Here is a 25,259-nt window from a genome sequence, read left to right on the forward strand (position 1 = left end):
ATGAGACGCAATCAGGCCAGGCTTGGGAGGGTTTTTAACCTTTCAATGCACAGATTATGAAAAGCCTCCAACATTTCATGGAGAAGAGTTGTTCTTTACAGTAGCATCCAACCTCAGCAAATCTGTTTAGGGAAGCAGAGCCATGGGTTTACACAGATTATGAAGCAGCACAGCATCTAAAGCAGATTTGTAAGACTTTAACCGCAATAATTTTAAGCATCTTTTTTCCCCCTTTTTGCTGCAGAAAATATGAACACTGCTTGATATCTGGAGCTTAAGCCCAGACGTGGCCAGTAGATCACGTAGGAATCAGGCAAGGGGTAAGACGCACAGCAGACAAACTCATACTTTAGATGTGTTTTTACATTTAAATAATAAGCTGGTTAAAAGGGAAAAGCAGAAAAAAGGCAAAAAAAAAATGGCTATTGGACTTTACAGTTAAACTGAACTGGGGAATTCTTTTTTTGCAAGCCAAATAAAAAAAAAATGGCTGTCTTATCTGCTTCATCTTTTCATGTGTAAACATGCCATGGACAAGGAAAGGCACGGAAAAAAAAGTAAAAAGGCAGGAAAGTTGCACAAATTAAGCATTGCTATGTCTTAAAGTCACTATCCAACAGTCACTATCCCATGTTACATCAACTACAGTTTCACTATAACCAACTACAACTTTAGATTGTACGATTTCGAGGGGGGGGGGGGGGGGGGGATCCAAGATGGCTGGTCTCCTGCTAAAGCAATGAGCATTTGGCAGGTTGTTGGTTTTATATCTTCCTAAATTCTTCTCTGCATTAGTCCTGACATGCAGAAATCTGAAGAATCTAAAGAATAAAAGACTCCAGGAGTGTCCTTTACAGTTGTGTGCAATCTAACAGAAACATCACAGATTTAAAAACAGCTCTACTCCAAGGTACAGCTACTATAAACACAAATTTGCGCTCGATTTTGAAAATAAAAAAAAAGTCAGAAGGAACGAGAGGAGGCAACTCACCATCACCAAAGAAAGCTACTCCACCACGCCTGTGTTAGTATTCTTTTGGACAGTTTCCTGTTGGTGGTGGCAGCACCAGCAGCGCCTCCACCCTGAAAGAGGCTCACGCTCTCAGAGCCAGGGGTGGGCTGCATTTGGGTGCTAGGGCAGCACGAGCTGCAGAAGAGGAGAAGAGGGAAGCACAGCTGCACATGGCAGAACAGGAAAAGAGAAAGAGAATGGCAAGAGGAGAGACGGTACCGGAGTCACGGCCTATAAGCTCCGTACGCCACTGACAGTAGAGCTGACTCGTTCTTCTCCTGATTTCAAACCCTGCCATCTCAAAACAAAAACACCCACGCACTCCATCTCCGCTTTCCCCCTGACCCCAGCCTGCTGGAGTCCTCCACCCCCCCTCCCCTTCTCTCACTCACTCTCTCTCTCACTCTATACAGCATACATCCAATCCTCGTAGGTCTACGCCAGCCAATTGGAGGCTGGTGGAGAAACTCCCGCCCATTAGTGCACACCCACACAATACACACAAACAGGGGAGTGCCAGAGAGAGAGAGAGAGTAATGAGGAAGCAGAGCAACAGAGTGAGGAGTTGAGTAGAGTGAAAAAGAGCCAGGGGGAGGGGTAGAGCGTGATCAGCCTGAAGACAGAGCAACAGGAAAAGAACAAGAGAACATAAACTGGCTGAAAAATGAATTCAGTGCTACCTCATCTGTGTAGTGTGATGCATCAAGAGGATGACAAACCAATAGTGAGAAAGGAAAGGCAAAACTAGCAGAAAAAAAAAAGTCCCTCAAGGGTTGTGTAAGTAAAGCCCTCCCCCCCGCAATCAGCCACACAAAACAGTGTGAAGAACGGTGCTGCCTGAACAGATTGTGTTGCGTACACATATTTCCTCAGTCAGCCAGAAGCACAGCAACAGCAGCCCTCACCTTCTTGTTTTCCTTTCCTTTAACTCTGGTCGTCTCTCTCCAGCTGGCCACCAAAAACATACTAAGGAAACACACCTTGTTTTTCCCGCTTCCTGTTGTGAGTGTAAAAAGAAGTGCTGAAAAATATCGAGCTCACTCAATTACAGAGCAGGAGAAGGCAATGAAAAACAGACTTGCAGCCAGAGTTAACCCTCCAACATGCAAATCCAAATATCAACTTGTACAAAATGAATTCATTGGGCCAACACGCCTCCTCTAAGAGAGGCAGAAAAAAAAACACACACACACACAACAAGGTTCTCCTAAGTGAGGCTCCACCTACAGCACGCTGCACAGCTGAACACACAAATGTTTGAGTCATACATCAACTGACTCAACTGTGTTACCCTATAACAAGACACCGAAGCTCACCTATAAGCAAAGTTATATTCAAGTGGTTGAATTAAACGTGAATGCTCACCCGACACACACGCACAAAAAAGGGTATCATTTCAAAACATGACAGAAGCGGAGTAACGTCTGTCTGAAATATAGCAACAAGGACGCCCATTTTCTCTGGAGCTACGTGAGTGGGTGGAAGAATATGCAAGTAAGATGAGTGCGTGTGTGGCGGGGGAAGGAAGGAGGTGGTAACTGTGCCTGAATGAATACTCAGGGACTCCTCACGACTACTCAACAGTAGTCTTGTAGCTAAAGCCGCCTGCTGTTACAACAGCATTACAAGAAATATCATTACAACTCAGTTTTCTCACTCTGTAAACCACTGTGGAAATAATGGCTACAATAATCCCACTACATGCCTGTAATGACGACACTGAATCCAAACAGGGTGATTTGGAAATTCAGAAAAATCAGTGTGTGATGTTGATGTTACATCACATTATCTGTATAGTTTAAAGGGCTGACATAAGATATACTGAATCCTTTTACTAATGCGTCTTTGGTGGCAGCCGAGTCTGAGTTTATAACATGCTCACTGGATTATAAACATGTGACATCACTTGGGTCATAAATAATAAATTGCAGACTAAAGAGGAAACATTTTTGCTTTGTATGAAGTGTCACAATACACACATCAACAATGTAATGCTAAATTATATATTGGTATCTGCTACCAAGTTTAATCATTATTCAACAAAAACATATAGTATGTTATAATCCTTGTTTGAATGAATCTTCCGAGCAATGCGTTTGGGCTAATAATATTTTCAAACCCAATAAAACTGATATGGGACTTAGTCAAAACAAAGTGTACGTGTTGCTCCCTTAAAACCAAACTGCATTTTACATCTATTCCCTGCATCTGAAAAGCCAAACATTTTAAAAATTAGTTTAATATAATTTATACAGTGCCAGCAACACCAGTCGCCCCAAGGCTTTTATTATTGTAAAGTAAAGACTCTACAGTAATACAGAGAAAACCCCAACAATCAAACAACATTCTCTGAGCAAGCACTTGGCGACAGTGGGAAGGAAAAACTTCCTTTTAACAGGAAGAAACCTCCACTCCCTGAGCCTGGTTCTGCTGAGGAGAAGAGTAAAAGAACCAGAGATGAATAATTAATGATTAAATGCAGAGTGGTGTATAAACACAGAGGTGAGGTGAGTTAGTGCATCATGGGAATCCCCCATCAGTCTAGGTCTATTGCAGAATAACTAAGGGAGGATTTAGGGTCACCTGATCCAGCTCTAACTGTAAGCTTTAACATAACGGAAAGCTTTAAGCCTCATCTTAAAAGTAGGGTGTTCATCTCCCAAATCCAAACTGGGAGCTGAAGAGGGGCCTGAAAGCTCAATGCTCTGCCTCCCATTCTACTTTTCAATACCCTAGGAACCACAAGTAAAGCTGCAGTCTGAGAGAAGTGCTCTGTTAAAAATAAATGAATAAATAAAAGAGAAGCTGTCTAGACAGACATTTATGCTTCTTATGTATGCTTCTTTCTGCAGATGGATGTGCTTTATTAATGTGTTTTGCTTCTTCTTTTCTTTCTATCACAATTACTTTAATGTCATAATCACATCCCACCTTATACTGGTTCACTTGTGCTGATAACCACACTGATAAATTATGCAGCATAACTTCATCTGGATCATTTCTTTACAGCAGTATGTAGGTTACTTTGCGCAGTTAATGTAACCCTGCCAATGTGAGAGGGAAAAGTAGGGCATCATGACCTACATTAGGGAACTTAGTATTCACCAACAGGCTCAATGAGGTGTGTACTCAGCTGAGAGTCAAGCCTCTTTGACATCAAGAGGCGCCACGCATCATGCCACATGTTTGATGTAATCACACTAGCACATCAGACCTGCTGCAGATGAAGACATGACTTGAACACACAGAGAATATTTAAGAAAAAGTCACACTAAGTGATTAGTTTGTCTCAAATGCAGCTGTTGACTGTCTGCTGAAAATTACTCACCTAAAGGTACAGTTTTCCTGAAAGGTTCAAATCCACTTCAAGCCAGCAAATCTGTGTGCGCCTAAACTTAAAGACTAGGGGAAAACAGGCATTTCTCATTCATATTTAGAAAGGTTTAGATTGTCTTATGGCAGATACAGAGTGCTTGGTTCAAAGTGAACAGTAAAGCTCCAACAGTTGGTATGCTAGGGTGGCAGATTTGCCTACAGAAGGGGCTCTGAAACAACCCAGTGGGAGCCAAAGAGCAGCAAAGCTTTCCTCTAGCTCAGACCTGGCCCTCATCGTTTCCAAAGTCAGTTAACATTCTGTAGCCAACATTTGGCTCTACGGCCCACACAATCAATTATGTCCAAAATAAGGTTCACTGCTAAAACGTGCCTGACAACTGAATGATACAAGGTGCTGACATGACGTAACATTCTGTTTGTATTATCTGGCATGTTAGTGAGAGTCTTTACACTTTGACAAATCACACAAAGAGCAAATAAAAAAGTAACCTTTTTTCTGCACATGCTGAGAAGGCATAGTATGTGCTTCAAGTGAAAAGAGGTAAACAGACTGACATGCAGAACAGATGACAGATTCTGACAGTAATCTCCTCCTCTGGTACCCAACAGAGGTCTCGTAATTCTGAAAGGCAGATAATGCAGCGATGGCCCGCTGTGTGACTCAGATTATAGTAGTGCTTGTCTTTAGTGATCCATATATAGGGCTGATTTTTGTGAATCCAATTGATTCGTGTGTGTAAACCTAACTATGGAATGCCAATCATTCACAGCAAGCTGCACAGATCACCGAGTCCCAAATGATCTGAACACTTAATGTCAATAAATGTTCTTATGTTCCTATGCTGAGGCTAAACTTTATACAGATGAGACAACAACCACCTGGGTACGCATGCATTGGGATCTCTTATGTGACATGATTCTGCGCCTGCACATTGTAGATTTGACTTCAGTGTCAACGCAGTCATATGGCAACCTAAGCCTATCCCATAAATTAATTTTGCTTTTGGAATAATTACTTAAGCATGTACTGAAAAAACCTTATAAAGTTACAGTGTTTAAAATCTGACTGCTAGACTTCATTAGATTGCAGAATGCAGGCAGGCGAGTTCTGTTTTCTTGCTCACAATCCTAACTACAGTGGCCGTTGTAAGACAAACAACAAATAAACAAAATGCTCACAAAACCTTTCCTTATCAGTTCATGGTCTAATGTAAAGGACTAATAAAATAAAAGAGAAAAATAGTCGCCAAAGAAGTGTGTGACTTCTGCTACAGCACCTGTCCTTGTGAAATGGCCATCAGTTTGTTGGTCACGTGCTTGCTTGGCCTTTAGTTGTACAGAAATGTGCTTAAAGAAGCTAGCTGTTTGCCATCACGTCACCCATCAGTTTCTAAAGATTTTCATGCCTGAACACAATGCTATAAAATACATAAAATACTAAAAGTTTGCTCAGCAAACCTGAAGCACAAACCTCTTTGACAATCCATACCATAATAATAGCCATAATTGTCAGATAACGGTCTAAAAGACACCATAAACAATTTAGTGATTGATTAAAAGTGTTGCGATGATATTCCAAAGCCTTAGTAAAATCCAAATGGATTAGTCAATTTAAAAATAAAAGTAAACAGTAAAAACATGCAGTGGATATGTAAGGGGAAAGTACCCATAGCGACAGAAACCATTTAATTTTGTACCCGGCAGTAAAATATGCTTTTTAATGCTTTAGTTGGTGAGTGGGATTGACTCGTTTTTGGAGCAAGTCTTACGTGGCCACAACAAGAACTGCAGTTTTTTGCACTTCTGTGTTTTCAGTTCCAGAGGCTACTGCTTGTTTTAATGGCATAATAATAACCCTCTTATAAAACATGCTCACATTCAGCAAAAGACAACAACTAAATGCGAAGCGTTCAAAATGGAGTATTAGTGGTAGATATGGCCATTGTTGAGAAGTCTGTTTCGTATTTCTCTGATTAAAGTGAACAGATTATAATGTGTTTATAGCACTCAAGTTTTTCCTTCTCATTTGTAAATATTGTAAAAGATAATGACTGTAAATTTTGTGGGTTGTTCAAAATTCTAGGTTATATTTATTAGAATACGATGTGGAATATTCACTAAATTAATTTCGGCATGCTTGTACAATCATAACCCGGCCCCATTATTTATGCAATATTGGCCTTGATAGCCATGACTCACGTAAAATATTTTAACTTTAAAATAAAAACAAAAAAAAGTCTTTGGTGCAAATGCTTGATGGTTGGCAATAAATAGAGTGATGAAATGGCTGTTCAAAAACACATTAAACATGTGGTGGCTTAATGACATATTAAAGGAGGAAGTGTGTGTGTGTGTGTTTAGTGAACTCTGACTTACATTGAACAGGTTTGTCTTGTTTCTTTCACAGAAAAGTCCTTGTGCTGGCATGTGCTTCAGCTGTTGCCATGGGACACTGCTTCCCAGCAACACATCTCTAGCCCACTGTAGGTTCTGTGTCGGGAAAAAAGCAACAACATACATTTGAATGTACAACATTTATCTGTCTTTTTATATAACGCATGAAAAACATTTGCAATGTAAACATCTTTTCATATCGAGATGACTCACAAACTAAGCAGTGCCTAACCAGTGCCCTGTTGAAAACAAGATTGGAAACCACCACCACTTCATGCTACCTGTCACAATCCCACTGCCCATAGCATAAAATTAACAGGCTTCCCCTCTTTCCAAGTTTGAACTACGAGAATAAAAATGACCAGCCAATGTAAATGGAACAGAGTGTCTAAGCAACCTGTGGCAACAGCATCAAGTGACTGTCATCCACTCAGTGCCGGGGTACATTTGCTTTCCTCCATGTTAAACCTCAAGGAAACCTTACCAACAGTTTCCTTGAGCCTAATACTAACTAGGTAAGCCTCAATCAAAAGTTATTGTACACTAAACTGAGTCTAATGGAAATTTCCTTTACTGAACTTGATTTCAGTGCTTGTTTAGACTACCGAGGTCAAATGAGGATATATAAAACACCTAACACTTTACCACACCCAATTTACCTTTATTCAGTTTGGGGAAAGACTGTATTTATTTAAGAAAACAAAAACTAAAGTGGTAACAGAAGGTTGCCATCTCAAGTAAAGCTCATTGCAGTCTCCTTGTGCCAAATTGGCTGAGAGAGCACTGCGCACCACCCACACACACCTCTGCCCACAAAGCCTCATAGCTAACACAAGCTGTTTCAGCAGCTCATGTATCACTGCAGAGCTCACAGTCCCAAAAGAAAACCAAAGAAAAACAAAGAAATGGAAATCACAGCTCTGGTGTAATTACTATAGAAATACAGATAAATACATAAGTAATTGGAGAGGAACCTCATTTTTTCATTTTCATTTCATTTTAGTGTCAACTTTAATTACAGCTGTGTTGTCTGTGACATCTTTTCCTGAGTCCCACGTTTTCCCACAGGCTTACTGGACAAAGCAGCTTCACTTTCAAACCTGGTATGTTTTATTGACATTTCATGGTGTTGGCTTGAAACGCTGAAGTTGCATTCACTGACTTTCACAAGAACATGTTACAACATGGTGTCTATTCAGGTGAAGGCAGCCATCCAAATGAAAAAAACAAAACAAGCCTATCAGTGACATGAGAAGTCTTAGTAGAACCTGGAAGACCGCCAAAGATATAAAGACAACTAAGGCGCAGTTCTCTGTTACAAGACCAAATCAGGCACATTCTTGAAGAGGTAGTAGAATAATACTGAACAGTCAAAAGGATGCTTTTATGAATGTAAATAGCACAAGTTTAACCTCAAGTTGTAAATAACTGTTAAAGATCAAGAAATTAACAGCCAGATTAGACTGGAATAATATTATTTTGACAGATGAGACTAGATTATAGGATCAGAATGAGCAGAAGAAAAGAATATCTCCCTAGGAGAAGGAACGGAAGGGCTCACGATTGAAATCACATGACAATATCTGTCAAAACTGTTGGAGAAAGTGATATAGAGAGGGAATGTGTGGCTGCCGGTGGGACCTGTATTTTGGTGCACTGAACACACCATCAATGTCAAGAACAGGCATGTGGCTTGGCTATCAGTTAACAGGGCTGGACTGACCTGATGGGTCTTGCTGTTTGCATAGAAGAAGGCCAGGCGGTAGAGACTCTTGTAGTGCTGAGGGAAGCGGCCCAGACAGAGAAACAGAGCCCGGACACACATCTCCACCAGCATTCGTTTCTGATCAGGATGATCTGGAGGCAGGGCTTTGGGCACTTCTATCACCTCAGCGGGGGGCTCGGGCTTCTTCTTACCCTCACTGGCCGGGGTCTGGGGGGTGGCCTGCTGAGAAAATGCTGGCTTTGGAGGTGTGGCTGGCACAGGCATCAGGTTAGGACAGGGGTCCGAAGAGACTTTGGGAGCTGAACCCTCAGACACAACCACCACCACTGCTTCGACTTCTTCCTGGATTACTTTCTCTTCTGTCTGGATGCCAGTGTGCTCACCACGTGAGGCTAAGATACAGCACAAAATCAAAACTTTAGACCCTGAATTCAGCGCAAAAGTCTCAAAGATTTCAGTTCTGGGGCATTTGGTTAAGTCAATGTTGATAAAAACAAATGTGGTTTTAATGCTTGGGTTACACAATTCTTTGGGCAGGAAACTAAACTTTCATTGTTTTAATAAATAAACTGGCCAATAATTAGCATTTTTCTTTATTATGAGTCTCAAGACTACAAGCTTTCAGTGTTCAAAGACATTCACAGTCCTGCAGTTTGTTTGCATTTGTTTACCTCTAAGCTGTTATGATCTATTTAAACAACGGCAAGAGAAAACAATAACTTTCAAATACAATTTCTTTCATGTCAAACACTAAGTTTGTGTTTTTGTTCCCTCATTTGGGAACCTTAACTACACGAACATTTAATTGAATAAAAATCTTCAAAATGCTACTTTACGGAGGAACGGGCCAACATGTGCCTGAAGCAATAAAAGGCTCATTTAATCTCTCATTACCTGTGTCCTCAGATGCTGGCTGGCCATCCTTTACCGGGGTTGTACTCTCTGATGACGATGAGCTTGCTTTCCCGGAGGCAAGTTTGTGGCTGCTGTCTTGTGAGCTAGCGGGGTCTGTGAAGGCATCCTGAGTGGAGTTGGAATCAGAAAGCAAGACAACCTCACTGTCCTGACTGCGTTCTGGCAAAACAAACAAAGAGGGGGGAGGAAAAGGGAAAAAAAAGAAAACAAGGGTTATGCTGCCAGTTGCATGGCCGCAGACAGATAACTTCAGTATTTGGGATAAAAATGGAGAATTATACATATTTGTGAGTTTTTGTGTACAAAAAGGTAATTCTGGTGAAGTGATCTTTCATAAAGATCAAGTGAAAATACTGTACAGTGTAAACTTTCATAATAATTCATTATATGTAACAGCATGCTGTGGATGCCTTTTTGGAATTGGTGGTAATGTGACAAACATTTCCTGTTGTAATGTGGGGGAGGAGGGGGGGGGGGATATACATATTTAGGAGAAAAAAACAACAACTCATGAGCCAGAAATTCTTATTAGTGCATCGCACAAAGAGAGATGGTCTGTTTTTGTAAGTAAAACAGTTTTTTGTTTTGGTTTTTAAATGCTACAGTTCCTCCTAATTACGTTCTGCAGTCTCAGGGAAAAATAATCCTGGGCTGAGAACTGTAAATAAGAATCAAGAGGGCAACAAGCTTTAGCTATTTCAGAGAATAATGCACACAAAGGGCTTTTCAAAAGATTCAGTCATGAGTCAACAGCCAAGTTACTATGGTACTGTAAAATTGTGTTGACAGCTGTGCATTCAGCGCTTCCTACAAGAAAGCACTTCACTCTAGATTCAAAATATAGCCTCTTAAAAGGTTTGGTGGGTTTGAAGAGCAGTACCATTCAGGGAAGCCAGCCATATTGAAGACCTGGGCAGGCAGTAATCATGGTCAAACTCTGGTGAGGCTGTTGAAGATACGGGGAGCTGGTTTTAAAATATAATCAAGCAAATATTGCACCTCTTAATTTATAGAAAATATTATTAAAAAAAGAAAGAGAAAAATCAGTCATTTATGCTTCTAGACAACTGAATGCAAATTTAATGCCACTCCCCTTGAAAGTGTAGAACCCGATTTAGACACACATTTCTTTCTATAAGAAAATCTGCAGGTTACAAATTAAGTCCAGAATCTGCAATATGAATAAAACCAAGAATAAATTTTCTCCCATTTTACTATTAGAATTTTAAAAATCAAATCAAATCATGGGAGTAGTCCAGGAAGAATTCTTCGAAAAGTGTCGAAGAGTCAATAATGAACATAACGATTTCATAAATGCATGTCTGAATCTGGTCCTGCGGTTTTACCACGCTGATGCACTTTAAGCAGGACTCAAGACAGAGAAATTGGACACCTGCAAGCAGCAATGTGCATAGTGGGGCATTTTCTGGCTTCAGTCTCAGTTTTGAGTGCCAATAACAGGGCAGCCACATTCTTTCTGACTTGACATTTTCACACTAATTGTCCATAATTAGAAATTAGATCCAATTAGTGGTAAATAGCAAACATGACTCACGCAAGGTTTTGAAATCTCTCCCAGAAGTTTAACTTTTTGCAAAATTACCCCCCACACTGAGCCCACATAAAAATGTGACCATATGATACACCAGACAATTTAGTGGATTGTGATAAAAGGACGGACTTTGTCCAGTTGTGAAGGCATTCACCCCATTAGAACTACATGCATATAAATGGCAAAGCAGGTGGTAAAAGCAAGCAGGCAAAGAGGTAGCAGGCAGGTAGGTAGGTAGGTAGGTAGGAAGGAATCTGGAAAGGGTGACAAAACTGGCAACATGGGCAATATGGCTGCGTTATTTGCACATTCAAGCTCAACATGATACATGGGGTGGGTGGACAGATGTCACAGTTCTTGTCACATGGAAACAATGTCCAAGGCTCTTTGGTCCAAACAGCACTCGGCCTTTACAGTTCAGGAAATTGAAATCAGCTCTGCTGCACAGTGATTGTGTAAGTATGCAACAACCACTGGAATAAAACAAACAAACAAACAAACAAACAAAAAAAACAGCCCATCTTGCAATACTTAAAGTGTCGTCCCTTAATTTAAAAGAAAGGCAGTTAGGCTTACAGTACACACCGCAAGAGCTAACATAACAGATGGTTAGTTCACTTGAGTCAGTACGGTCTCTTATAATGTTAACTGTACACGTGGTAGTATATTTACATTGCTGAAAGCAATATTGTGCTATTAGCACATTACTACATAGAACTATCAAATTTATTTTTTTTAAGAATTCAAATTTTCTACTTTCATTTCCACCTTCATGAGAAAAATCACATTTCACAAAAACAATTCTGTTTATCAGAGCTGACATGTCGAGCACATCGAGCGTTCTGAACATGTTAAACTAGATTTTTATCTGCATAATAAAATCCAAACACCAAGTTTTTCTACCTGCAGACCGAACTAATCTGACCTCTGCCGTCTAAAAATGTGTGTGTATAAATACTTCCATTTATTTATTTAATACTAAATGCACTGAATTACAGATAAAAAACCCTCAAATACATCATCCAACTGAATCAATCTAACCTTTCACTTCTGAGCTGTGCAAGGCATGCATAAATATTTATAGGACTTTAAATTCAAGAATCTACCAGGTTATTAAAGTAAACTAACTGGTTATGCTTAGCAGCAGACTTTGAACAAGTACCAGTCACAAGTCTTAATAAAAATCAAGATCACTGAGAATTTTCAGCTTTTCCTGGTGTGATAAACAGCAGCTCATGTATGCAACCCCTATATAAGCAACAGAACAAATGCTGGATGTTACAAGCCTGAGGAAGTTGCAACACAACAACAACTATTACATATAAGGAGGGGCAAAGTGATGGTTAGGAAAGAACATGGGGCCAGCAATAAAGAGCCACAAGAGAAGGATATGCCACCAATACACCTACACACACACAGATATATGCAAACCCACAGGCCTTAATGCTCTGTTATACCCAACCTTGAAATCTGTCTCTTTCCACACTGCTGCTGCAAATTAGTCAAATAATCAGTAGCCATATTGCCCATTTCACCACATCCCAATCACCCAGTGCACGGGAATCATTGTAACTGAAACCAAAGCCATTAAGCATGGTGATTACAATCGGAACACTCCCCAGTGGGCGTCCTGTCCCAGCGCAGAAAGAGCTCCAAAGAGCCCAACCACTGGGACAGTGTCTAGGACTGGGACTGTACCATCAGCCTGCCGCTCCTCATGCCGTTGCTGCTGCCACTGTTGCCTTCGGAGTGTTTTGCGTTTGGCGTAATCGTGGTCAAACGGCGTGGCCACATAAGGAGGTGATGTCAGACCTGGGGTGACAACTGATGGAATGGATGAGTTAAGGACATTCCCTATACAGACTGAGGGACAGTTAAAGTCTTCATCCATCATAGACGGCGGTTTCTCCCTGAAATAAATCAAAAACAAGAATAAGTTCTTCTGCATGATTTTTTAAATTTGACTTTTATATCACACTTCTTGTGTTGTATTTTTTATAACTTACTTCTCATGGGCCCTTGGCATGCTTGGCATACTTTTCTCTTCTCCCCTCGCAAATGGTCCTGTAGCTGCTTCAACCAGTAAGTTAAACAAGAGCTCGTGTTCCAGATCTGGCTCATCAGCCTCTAGTAGTTTCAGGATGGTGGCACTCAAACGGAAATGCAGCTAGAAGAAGTTTAATATATGCAGAGAATGTCTTTAAAATGTGAATGTTTCCAGGCAGTAATCTTACATAACACAGCACTGATGTAACACAACTAGAAACTATTGGGAGCCACATGTCACAGATAGCATACCTCCAGGGCTTCCATGGCCAGGTCAGGAGGATTATGGTAATGGATTTTACGGGGGTACCTGGCAGCTTCTTCGTGCAGATAGTTTGCTGCCTATAAACACAGAAAAGGTGAGAGTCACCAACCTGACAATCATCTGCCAAATGAAATTAACTCCTAAACGCGTAAAAAAAATGCCTGCTGAAATCACGGTTCATACAGTTCATGTGCTTCCAACAATCTAATCAGAACAACACAGTTATGACTAACTGTTCTGCCAAAGGGAAGAAAGAGACAAGAAAAAGAAAAGAAGGAAACATCTTGCAGGAGTGGAAGGGCAGTGATCTTTGCTTCTGTAGGTGGATTATGAAACAACACCAGAGAGAAGAAAAAAAAGAATACATCGGCAATCAAAGGTTGATTACAATGACTGGAACAGTCCTCGTGGTTTTTGTGTTATTACTTAACTAATATCTAATGAAACTGAAAGGAATACCTTTAACGTTGTGCTATCCTTAGAAAAGTTCCAGGCAAGTCACACCTCAATACCAATGTTTATTATTAAACATCAATTATTTAAAGAGTTCCTGACACACACACTACGTAGGATCATTTAAACAATGTGTCTAGCCCTGTGATACTCAAACTGTGGGGTAAGCAACCCTGGTGGGGCAAAACCAGGGGAAAATATGATGGTAAGATTTTCTGATGGAACATTGATGAATCATATTGAACGTTAGCAATTTGTATTTTACATTTTTTTTACAAAATGGGAGAACCACTGGTCTAGCTTCTTGTCACCAAACCACTTCACCTTTTTATAAAGCTGCAGATATCCCGCCGGAGGCTGTCTACGTTTCTCTGCTATCTTTCCCAGCATGTAGTGAATCAGCCACTCTTCTTCGTCACTGTCACCCTCACAACGGGAGGCGCCCTGAAAACACTGAAAGGCCGTCTCCAACATGGAGTCTCTCCTTTCTTCCATCTGAAACACCACAGACACACAAACATGCACATGTTGGAAACATCATGAACATTGTAGCTCAAGGGGGTAGATTAATTGACTCTATAAAGACTGCCAGTATGGAACGAGCAAGAAGTGACCTAATGCAATCGGTGAGTTAATGTCTAAAAAAAAAAAAAAAAAAAAAAAAAAAAAAGGTGAACGTTTAAAACAAAAAGGATAGGAAACACAGGTGAGTTATATGTCAGAGCATGCCTCACCTGTTTAACCACCTCAGGGGGAAGCTCACTGCGCCACTGTTTGAGCTGCCGTGAAGCAAACGAATGCAGCGCATATGACATGGTAGCATACTCTATCCACAATGACAGATTGGAGCTGTCGATCTCCAGGGCCCTCTTAAAGCAGTTAAGCACTGCTTGGGAGTGCTTCCATATGGGAACGTCGCTTTTCAGCTCATTGGAGTTGAGCTTGTCTTGGATACGGCTGGCCCTCGCTAAAGCCATACCTGCCCAGGAGTCAAACCTAAAGCAAGACGAGGAAAAACACTTCAGTATTCTCACTGCATTTAAAAGTACACTATGTTACATTTTATAAAAAACAAATACAAACAATTCCTCTGCACATCCAATTTTGTGCTTTTTTCAAACAAAAATTACAATAAACCTTAACTTTAAAACATTAAGAACAAAAAAGGGATGACTGTGTGCAATGAGCTACCTGTTAGGACAAACACATATGTCATGCATATAGAACTTGATGGCTTTGGATTGCTCCTTGTTCTTAAAATGATAGTCCGCCACAAGGTAGTAGATCTCATTGATGATCGGAGGTGCAGGAGCACTGCCCTCGGGAAGGCATGGAGCCTTAAAGAGAGAAACAAAAAAATCTTAATTAGACGAGACTGTTATTGACATCAAGGCTTTTAAAAAAGATATTATAGCAAGGAAGACCCTGTTTATAACATCCGAGTCACTGGTGCTTCTCACTTCTTCACCATGGCCCTGCAAACTGACCTTTTCTGTCATGTCCTCAATGTAGGCTGCCACTTCATCCATTGTGAGGACCGGAGTGTCACTTGGGGGGGCGATGCTTGCAAACCTCCTCAGCAAATTGGCCAATTCTGCAGACACTGTACTCGTCTTATAGCTGTCAAACTCAGGCAGCGACTTTGGTTTGAAATACTGAAACATGAAGAGGGCATCGCTCCACAGAAGCTCAACCTTAAAGCAGAGTAATACCACGGGAAATTAATACCTGTGTAACATACATGGCTACGGCAATTACTGCTAAAAGGTCCCAATAAGACTATTCTTTCATTAGTTACAGTGTACAGTTAGGACTCCAGCCACTGAAAAGCAATGACATACAACTGTGGGAATGACCCCCACCTGGTGGCTAAACGCAAGTACTACAAAAATACAAGAGATTGGGTACTTTACACACAAACCTCCTGCTGAGCCACTTTATCTCTTATAATATAACACGAGTTTACCTTTTTCGCTCCCATTGACTCTTTATCTTCAATCAAATGTAACTATTTACAGAGAACTCTGTCAAGCATCTCCTATAGTGACAAAGCAATAAAGGAAGCATGCTGTTATATACTAAATATTTCATTATCTTGTGAGTTACTCAAAGACGATTTCACTAAATTTCGGTAAAAGTCTAAAAGCCCACAAACCACAATTCTGCTGGTAAGTCGTTAATCTAAATGTGGTTGCATTTTTCCTCACACACTGAATCAGTGCCATTAACGCTATTTCACCGGTGCAATTTATTTCAGTGACATCAGAAGTGTATTCCTCACCAGCAAAACAACATTAATGGATATAACAGACTTTTTCTGTGTGTCGTGAGGACCTGTCTGAGTCATCAGCCCTCAGCTAAACAACTCACTATTTATGCAGGTTTGTCAGTACCACTGGGAAATCACACAAAATAGTCCGACCTTAAGTTACCTCTCAGCAATTCTGCCTGTTCTTCAGGTATTGACTTTTGGACTATGTCATTAAATTAATTAACTTCTGCTTGGCAGAGCCGCTTGTAGATCAAACACCAAACTATAACACGTTAAATCAAGCAGAGTGTTTTAAGCATCTATAACCTGTGGAGATGAATGATCTTCAAGGTAGCGGGCCTTGCTCTTCTTACTGGGGTAGGCATATAAACAGAAAAAGCACTGTTCCAGGGCCATTTCCAACTCCTCCTTGTAGGGGTGAGAGTCACTGCTAGTAGAGGCTGCAAACTCTTTTTCCAAAACTCGCACCTAAACCAACAAAAACAAATATTTAAAAACATTTTCATATCTTTCTGGAAAAAAGAACAAAAAAACAAAGTAATGTACAGCCTACATGTCAGGCTGTACATTACTTTGTTTTGGGTTTTTTGGTGTGGATGTAGCATTTGCAGAGAGCAAACAAACTTACAAAAAATTTGAGAAGGGCTCCGTCTGAGCTGCAGCACAAGGACCGACGGCCAAGATACTCGTGGGCCGTGTTTAGAAGCATCAGGGAGGAGGGCAGCATGGGGGTGTCTGAGTCATCTAAAAATGAAGACTTGACAGTGTCACTCAGTGTAACAACTGACATGGCATATACAGTACACTGAAAACTAAAAAGCATAAAAGCAAGATGTCAACAAACCTTCATCATCCCCTACAGACATATGCTGTCGAAGCATACAGTCAAAGGCAGCCTCTTCGTGCTTGATAATGCGATACAGGATAATCCAAGGCAGGACTGAGAAGAAAAATGGCTCCTTGGGATCATCAGAAATGGTCATGCTAAGATCAATCAGCTGAAACGCAGACCGACAGCACAATAAATTAGCAATCTAAAAAGTAAGTGTATCGGTATCTTAATGTTGCGTGAATTAAAGCATTAAAGCGAACAGAAACTCTCTTTGAACCTGGATTAGGTTGTTTGCCAGTCGAGCCATACTAGAGAAGTGGGGGACATTGCTCAGAAGCTCCGCCTCTTTATTGAAGCAGACCTCGATGCCATCTAGCAACTTCACAATGGTGCTAACCCACTCCTCCTTGCTAGGTGGAGAGCTGCTTGGAGCAGAGTTGAGCTGCTGGAGGGCTTCATTCAAGGCCAGCTCGCTGCACTCCAAACACTGCTGGTAGTCCTGGAGCTTCAATAGTGAGTTCTAGGACACAGGATTAGAAATAACGCAGTTATGCATTTCAAATTGTTTAGCGATTCCACTGATATCACTGTAGTTTGTCTAACCTGCAGTAACGTCAACTGTGCGGGACGCTCAGGTGTTGAGCTCACAAACTCCAGAGGTTTGCTCCTGCTCCCATAATTAAGGGTGGGCTGCAGCAGACGCACCACTGAGTCGAAGTCCGATGACTCAAAGAGGCGCTGGATCTCTTCCAAAGATTGACAGCGCTCCAGACACTTTAGCCTTTTGTCAATCTGTGTATGGGAATAGAGAAAACGCACCAAAAACACCGTCAAAACATCTATAAAATAAGCACTTCGATATTTTCAAGCTTAAATTGCTATGAAAGAAATGAATGCTTAAAAATTCCCCTCTCTCTTTTACATACGCCATATATACATACATTTATATATTACATAATTAAGTATTTTGATTCTGATAAACCACATAAGAGAGAAATGGGGAATATATTAATAAAAGAGAAAATATATATACTGGCCAGCAAACAAACCTCCTCTACAGAGATTGCTGCATCTACACGAAGGTTAGGCAGGTTGATTGTATACTGTTTCCCATCTGGGCTCTTTGATTTGCTCTGCAAAAGGCCTACACAGACATCATAGCTCTCCAGAGCCAATTCCATGTCCCCCTGTCAAAACAAGAAATGCACTGTTACTGAGTGAAAAAATAATTCAATAATAATCAAGTAAAATATAAATAGACATATAAACTTTACCTGCAGGGCCAGGAATCGTGCCTTTAGCCAGTATACTCGCACCATGACATCCAGCCAGTCATCCTCAAACAGATCTCTTTGAGATGCACCAAGAGCGAGAAGTAATAAATCACCCTGGAAGTGCTGTCCAGGAAATTCTGAGTCAGTGGTATTGTTTCCAGAGCCACTACTGCTTCTTCTAGGAGTAACTGGATAAGGAATTAAAATATGAATGCAAGCCAAAAATAAACAATGAATTTCCATTGTAAAACAAATACTACATATCATCATGTTCAACTTCAACAGTGACTCCAATACCTTTTAGATCATTTAGCCAAATTTAAAATGCTAGATAAATGGCAACACATTTCTCACATTCAGGCTCTTGAATGCTTTGCTCAGTAGTGTTATTTGTCCAAATTGATCTTTTCAAAATCTACTAGGATATGAGAAAAATTATGAAGCTCACTCAGACTTACCAGCCTTCCCTTTGCTGTGTAACCATTGCTCCAACTGCAGTTCCATACAGGCCAAGCTCATTGTCAACATCCCCTGCATATGTTAAAAAAAACAAAAAACAAAACTAGATCCTTAGAGAAAAGCCTTAAAGGGCTTAAATTCAATTAATGTTAAGCCATAAACATCCCAGTATGATAAAAGACATTCAAGCAACCATAAAATTAACCAACTTTCATTTACCCGGATATGCTGGTTGCTGCAGTCCCGAAGGAGAGGATTAGGAAGACCGTTACTGTGCTTCCTCCAGGTCTGATAGACCTCCAGGACCACAGCAGTCAAGCCCCGGGGCCACTCCTCCATGAATTTCTGACCCACTGCTTTCAGATAGCGCATCATCAGGTCCAGTATACCACCATTGGCCATATTGTCAAGCAGGAAGTTGTGGACATCTTGTTGTTCTGGAGGAAGGCGTGAACAGTGTGTTAATATGATGGAAACACCAAAATGAGATATGATATTGTGAATACACATTTAGGATGCACTACATACCAGACTTCATGTATTCAACTGAGTCCACAGGTAAGCAACTCCCATGCAGAGGCTGTATGTCATCCTTGCCATCACACTGTGTCTCGAGATTACTAAGGCTCTCATCGTCATTATCAGGATCAAATTTCTTTAGCCTAAGAAAAACCAGAAAAATACTTTTACATCAACAAAACTATAATTGACCTGTAAGATTTGCGCATTCTACATAAGGTTCAGTAAAAAGCGGCTACCTAGAAGGTAGGTATTTAAAAAGCAGTTCCTGAAAATCAATCTTCTCCTCCTTCTTGCATTTAGTGTTTCGAACACGTGCAGAGCGCCGCTTTGCCGTTTCCCCGCTATCTTCTACCACGCGTTTCCGTTTCGGCGCTTTCTTCACCTTATCTGTGAGCGACACTTCCATTGCTGTAGCTGTGAAGATTTGAGAACATTTAAATGGCTACAATAACAACAACAATAATACTTTTAATTGATACAAATAATCACATTGAGAGGCAAGACAAACAGCACTGACCAACAGGTGGAACAAAGGTGTTGACCTCTACAGTGGACTGACTGGTGGCAATTTGAGGTTGAGTGCCAGATTGAGCCATCACTGCTGGCTCAGTGAAGACCACTGGAGGCAGGGATGAACTGGGGCTGCTGCTTAGCACTGTGGTCTGGCCCATACTGACAGGGCTGCTTGGCTGGGGGATGTTCTGGAGGACGTTTGGGTCACGGTACTCTGACAAGTCAATTCTGCGGCCAAGACTTGGGTGTGGTGGCTCACACGTGGTCTGATGTCTGTACATTGCAAGGAGACTTTCACCCAGATGTTTCCATCTGCAATAAATACAGAAGATATAGCAAAAAATTTGGTCCAATGATAGGTTTGTAGCATAAACCTATTCGCTGGAACGTTAAGGACAATTTACTACACAGCAAAAGCAAGACACAAGTAGGCAAAATTCTTTGTGTTACTCATGCATGAGGGAGAGAACCACGACAATCGCCGTTCCTTTGCTTGACCCCAGTCGCTCTCGTCCGCTCCCCCATAACATTGTTCTTTTATTGAGCTCACATGAATATATATAGGTTCATTAACATAAGACGTCTACATACACACAAAGAGTACCTTGCCTGTGCGTTGTGTAAGTATGTGTGTGTGTGTGTGGTCAAGATGTAACCCTGTGAAGACTCCCCAAAGCTTGTGCCAGGAGTCTAGCGGTCCATCTAAACAAAAGGCTCTTACACTCAAGCAGATATACGTGTTTGCTATACCATATATCAGCAAAAGAAGATACGACCTCTCCTAGGAGGTGTGTGATCTATGCCAGAACACTCTGTAGAGGAGTGAACACACCCCCCTCTTCATGCTACACAAAGTTGTTACAGACCTCCTAGGATGAGACATTCTTTCAATCTACAAATGATTATATACTTCTAAGCATATATGAGTAAATATTTCTAAGCATAAATGACAATAAACAATACAAATCTAACAGATTCTGCATTTTCTACTGATGTAAACCATAGCATTGTAATAATTAACAATAATCTGTCCTCATTAAAACAAATAATCTATGGTTAAATGCTGACTGTGTGATGAAATGACACAGATAGCAACAACAGCAGAGCACTCACGAGAAGCTGTGGATGGGTTGAATGAGTACAAGGTCGGGTTTTGGTTCAGAAAGAGAGAGAGCCTGCCTGCGCCTCCTTATCTCTAGTGCCTCTTCCATAATGGCTTTGCGTTCCTCTTCTTCTACTTCCACATAGTGAATAGAAATATCACTGAGAAAAGTAAAATAAGACAGAGACAAGTTTGTCAGTCATGGAAAAGTATGGTGCAACTCGTAAACAGATTAAGAACTTAAAAGAAAGTTGCCTTTACCATTTCATGAACATCTGCATCGTATCCCTCTTCAGACAAGGTTGTTCCTCAAATATTTTTTCCTTCAACACCAGACCTTTGGTGTAACAATGGTCCTTCTCTAGGGCTTTGGAAATGAAGTACAAACAGCCTGGAAATACATAGAGAAATGTTAGCTACTTTCCCCCACCCCCATACATGAGCTCTTAACCTGACCATGAAAAGCTTATGATGACATGTTACATACAGCTGTAGTCACTGAGTGTATAGAGTATAGTTATGAGGTTGTCCAGGCAGGGCCAGTGGTCAGGGTTACAGTGCAATCCTTCCTCAAATGCATGACGAGCCAGAGGAATGCGCACCAGTCGCACAGCCACGTGACCAATTTTGTACCACATGTTCACATCAGTGGAATCCAACATGACAGCCTGAGAACAGAGCAGAGCAGAATATATAGTAAGAACACCTGCCAGCGTTATTCATTCGTTCATTGAACTTAATCAAGTTAAAGTGGCACATTACCTCTAAGTAAAACTCCATAGCGGTCTCCAGGTCATCCCGTAATGCAGCCATACTAGCCAGATTTTTAAAAGTTGAATATTTCAGCATCAATCCGGGGTGCTTGAGGCCCACTCTCTGATCATCAGAGGGCATGGCCTGAAATATTAAGAGGATACATTCGATTCAACACCAAACCCGTGGGGTCTTGATAAGATCAAGCAAGGTACATAATGTCAACATGGCCAATTTTATTTAAGCAGTGAAACTGAATTCTATACAGAAAATGGTTAACATGATATGTTCATAATGACACAAAGTATGAAAATGTATGTCCTGAGAAACACAAATGGAAGAAAATCTGCAACAATGTGTGAAACTTTAAATATCACTGATCACCACTTTAGTCCTCATGATCAAATGAGCCTCCAAGCTGGCTACGTGTGGTGTTTCAGTTTGAATTTTAAATGCACTGCACTGGTCTCATTGCAATTCACAAACATGGGATGCAGGATGAGCTCATCGGGTAGGGTGCTTAGTAGGGCTGGGCGATATGACCCAAAATTCATATCTCGATATTTTTTAGCTGGATGGCGATATAAGATATATATCTCGATATTTTTTTTAAAGCCACAAGGTAAGAACAAAAAGAGAGTTCTTAGTCAAAGCATGACACGAAAAGCATGAAAAAAACTACTCAAAAATAAATTATGAGCATTTATTAAATAATAATGCTCCATAAATAAAAGAAAACTATGTTGTTTTTGTGCATAACAAAGAGCTCACAATTGTGCAGTCAAAATGTAAACTAAAAGACGCTGAGCATAATAACAAAGACAGATTTCACAGCTGCTCTGTTCCCAACTTCTACTGTGTGACTGACAGCCTGGAGTTTGAAATCCTCTTTGTAACCATGTCTCTTAACAGGTGCCATTTATTGTCCTTATACACACACAATAAGGTAATATTACGTTGAAGCACAGTACGTATCACTCCGCGAGGCTCCTCGGTAGCCGTAATGCTCCGACAATCCATCAAGCCGGTGCAGCTCCGTAACTTACCAAAGTCGTACTAAAACATTTTTTGACAGATTGCTGAGCGCCGTGTACCACATAAAATCGGTTCGCGGCCATCAAGCACAACCAGAATTCATACATAAGGCGCGCTGTCAATTTTTGAGAGAATGAAAGGATTTTAGGCCGTACATGGCGTTAGCGTGGTTAGCTCGTTAGCGTGGTTAGCTCGTTAGCGTGGTTAGCTCGTTAGCGTGGTTAGCTCGTTAACACGTTGACGCCGTCCAGCCCCACAGCACGCACGGGGCGATGCGCAGTACCTCGTTAACGGAGATTTGCCGTGTCCATCTTGTCGCTGCCTGCAGGTGAAGCAATGGGGGAGGGAGGGGGAGTTGTGTTCAGTGAAGGAGAGGCGAGGCCGAGTACCGTTGCGTAAAGACAAAAGAGAGGCAAACTTGTGGCTCCACAACTATAATTATAACGTAACATAGACTATATCGATATAAAAGATACTGTCACATCTTATATCTCATATAAAAATATATCGATATTTTTAAAAAACTCGATATATCGCCCAGCCCTAGTGCTTAGGATGAGTTTCAGAGCTTGAGCCCTTTCGTTCAGCTCCTGGAATTCTGGCACTTTCCTGTCAATTATCAACTCCTCCATATTATCTGCAGCCATGCAAATTATAGCCTCTTAATAGTTCATTTTTAGGTTTTTCTTTTCCAACATTTTGATAACAGCATCCTGGGTAGGTTCAGGGTCTCCTTCTCTGCCTTTATAAAAGCTGTTGTCAAGGTCTGCGCTGCTGATAAATTGATTTTCTCCAGCTCTTTAAAGAGAAACATCACAGCGTAGAGAGCCATCGGAGCAAGTGAGGCAGCGTCTGCTTCATTCTTTATGTCTCCTGTGGTCATCCCTGACCAAGCGATGGACCTCTGTGCGTACACACATCTTGGGTGAGATGGCTGTCAGTGATGAGAATACCGGCGCACTGTTGACTGGATGGTGGAATTATAGAAAAAAATGAATTACCTCTATAGGTAATACGCTAATTTTAGAACAGCTTTAATTTAAGGAGCGCCACAGTTGTTAGCACTGTAGCCTCCAGCTACAACGTCCTAATCCACCATCTGATTGGGGCAAAGCCATGTTGCGTTTGCATGTTCTCCCCATGTTTTTGTGGGTTCTCTCCGGGTACTCCGGCTTCCTGCCAGAGTCCATCTCAATATGTTAGCCCTGCGATAGATTGCTGACCTGTTCAGGGTTTACCTTGACTCTCGCCCTGGGATAGCTGGGATAGCTGGGATAGCCGGGATAGCCCACCCACCCCCACAACCCTGAAAAGTGTAAGAGAATGGATGGATGGATGGGATGTTCTGTGCAACAGTTTGTGTTGGTGTGTTTACCTCTTTGAGCAGTGGAGTTTTGAGAAGCTCATGGTAGGCCTTGGCGGACTCCTCAAATTTATCATGTTTCTGCAGATCCAAAGCTTTGTGATATAAAGCGAATGCCTCTGCTTCCTATTGACAGAAACAAACGGGGGAATAGAACTGACTTAATGGGATGTACAGAGATGAATGACTGCATCAGCAGATAGAACTAATATTGCTTATTCATCAGCATATAGTATTTAGCCTACTTGAGCCTCTTTTGTCTGACTCTTGCTGTTTCTCAGGGGGTCTTGAGACTCGTCTGCAGCTGCCGAAGCAGCATTTAGTGCTGCTATGCGAATCTGTGTAAAAGGGCAGAGAAAAAACGCTTTACCATGCAGTAATCTGTCTTGGCCAAGGGAGTGTGCGCAGTTACAATGAGGATGTAGCTGACGCTGTGATTCAAGGTCTTACCATTTTAATATTTGAAAAGCTTCTGCCTTCACGGTTCGCAGATTTCGTTGAATGCAAGAAAAACAAAAAATACACTGCAAAGCCATTTAGTATGTCCTCTGTGTCTTTTCCATTTACTGTTATCTATTCATTTGAGTGTATGTGAGAGCTTTGGGCGTACACAACCTACAACACAGAAAAGCAATGCGAGCCGGCGTTTCTATCACGCCACGTAATTGCTCTTTAAAGAGGAGATTACGACCACTTGGGACCGACTAGCTCACATTACCGACACGCCATTCAAAACCAAACCTGGTTAACTTAGCTCTCTGTAAACGATATTTCGCTCTTAGCAAATAATATACAGGACTCTGAAGAGTAGATGCTAAACGTAGCTCACAGTTTCTCCAGCTAGCCGAAATTAGCAGAGACGTGTGTGAGCTAACTGTAGCTTGTGGTCCGCCGGGCGACCGTCACCTCCAGAGCTCAGCGACTTACCATTCATTCTCAATTAAACTGCACCTGTAAAGTTTCAGGTACTCGAGCAACATAACAAACCCTGAAAACTCCGCGGCTACGAAGCACGAAGCAATTTAGAAACTTAACCTATACATCATCCTTTGTTGTTGTCAAACATGGATGAGACTCTGAGAATGTTTGCGTCATTGGATGACATTTGCCACCCGCCAATCAGTAATGTGGTCACTGATTGGTCAATACCCAGTGGGCGTACTCTTAAGACCAACGATACAGTATGACATTGGGTGACACCGTCTGGGTTCGCTGTATTACTACACCGCCGTACGCTGTAACAAGTGTCGGATATCCTGAGTTCCGACAAGGAAAAGAGAAAGAATAAAATTGCAAATTAAAGGTTGGGGCAAAATCAGGTCGGTCAGAGGGATGTGCACTTGTTATTGGTTATATCTTTATTTTCCAAATGTGGATGCTCCGCGAAATAACATTATATCTTTATAATAGTGTCGTGCGTATATTTTAGTGGTTA

General features: G+C 41.2%; 1 protein-coding gene across 9 annotated transcripts in view; it reads right to left on the reverse strand.

Moving 5' to 3' along the window:
• Positions 1 to 24,928, reverse strand: part of cabin1 (calcineurin binding protein 1) — a 38,950-nt gene extending 14,022 nt beyond the window's left edge. For 4 of the 9 annotated variants that reach the window (XR_014877202.1, XR_014877203.1, XM_085180237.1 and 1 more), the window contains exons 1-30: positions 24,275 to 24,927; positions 24,070 to 24,162; positions 23,837 to 23,950; positions 21,436 to 21,570; positions 21,161 to 21,341; positions 20,935 to 21,064; positions 20,685 to 20,834; positions 19,576 to 19,883; positions 19,295 to 19,472; positions 19,065 to 19,198; positions 18,756 to 18,973; positions 18,536 to 18,608; positions 18,078 to 18,265; positions 17,853 to 17,990; positions 17,407 to 17,595; positions 17,081 to 17,323; positions 16,816 to 16,969; positions 16,600 to 16,715; positions 16,278 to 16,439; positions 15,187 to 15,393; positions 14,891 to 15,036; positions 14,434 to 14,695; positions 14,024 to 14,194; positions 13,234 to 13,323; positions 12,942 to 13,102; positions 12,634 to 12,845; positions 10,264 to 10,329; positions 9,363 to 9,542; positions 8,466 to 8,860; positions 6,725 to 6,838 (exon numbers count right to left, since the gene is read on the reverse strand). Coding sequence is in view for 7 of the 9 variants with exons in the window: in XM_085180237.1 (XP_085036363.1) it covers positions 6,725 to 6,838; positions 8,466 to 8,860; positions 9,363 to 9,542; positions 10,264 to 10,329; positions 12,634 to 12,845; positions 12,942 to 13,102; positions 13,234 to 13,323; positions 14,024 to 14,194; positions 14,434 to 14,695; positions 14,891 to 15,036; positions 15,187 to 15,393; positions 16,278 to 16,439; positions 16,600 to 16,715; positions 16,816 to 16,969; positions 17,081 to 17,323; positions 17,407 to 17,595; positions 17,853 to 17,990; positions 18,078 to 18,265; positions 18,536 to 18,608; positions 18,756 to 18,973; positions 19,065 to 19,198; positions 19,295 to 19,472; positions 19,576 to 19,883; positions 20,685 to 20,834; positions 20,935 to 21,064; positions 21,161 to 21,341; positions 21,436 to 21,570; positions 23,837 to 23,950; positions 24,070 to 24,162; positions 24,275 to 24,277 (4,911 nt within the window). In the remaining 2 variants the exon portion in view is untranslated. Of the gene's footprint in view, positions 1 to 6,724; positions 6,839 to 8,465; positions 8,861 to 9,362; positions 9,543 to 10,263; positions 10,330 to 12,633; positions 12,846 to 12,941; positions 13,103 to 13,233; positions 13,324 to 14,023; positions 14,195 to 14,433; positions 14,696 to 14,890; positions 15,037 to 15,186; positions 15,394 to 16,277; positions 16,440 to 16,599; positions 16,716 to 16,815; positions 16,970 to 17,080; positions 17,324 to 17,406; positions 17,596 to 17,852; positions 17,991 to 18,077; positions 18,266 to 18,535; positions 18,609 to 18,755; positions 18,974 to 19,064; positions 19,199 to 19,294; positions 19,473 to 19,575; positions 19,884 to 20,684; positions 20,835 to 20,934; positions 21,065 to 21,160; positions 21,342 to 21,435; positions 21,571 to 23,836; positions 23,951 to 24,069; positions 24,163 to 24,274 lie in introns of all 9 variants that reach the window. The other 5 variants (XM_085180233.1, XM_085180232.1, XM_085180235.1 and 2 more) reach the window with 4 other exon arrangements.
• Between the last annotated feature and the right edge of the window lie 331 nt (positions 24,929 to 25,259).

The sequence above is a fragment of the Neolamprologus multifasciatus genome, chromosome 12, assembly GCF_963576455.1.
Source record: "Neolamprologus multifasciatus chromosome 12, fNeoMul1.2, whole genome shotgun sequence".
NCBI lineage: Eukaryota > Metazoa > Chordata > Actinopteri > Cichliformes > Cichlidae > Neolamprologus > Neolamprologus multifasciatus.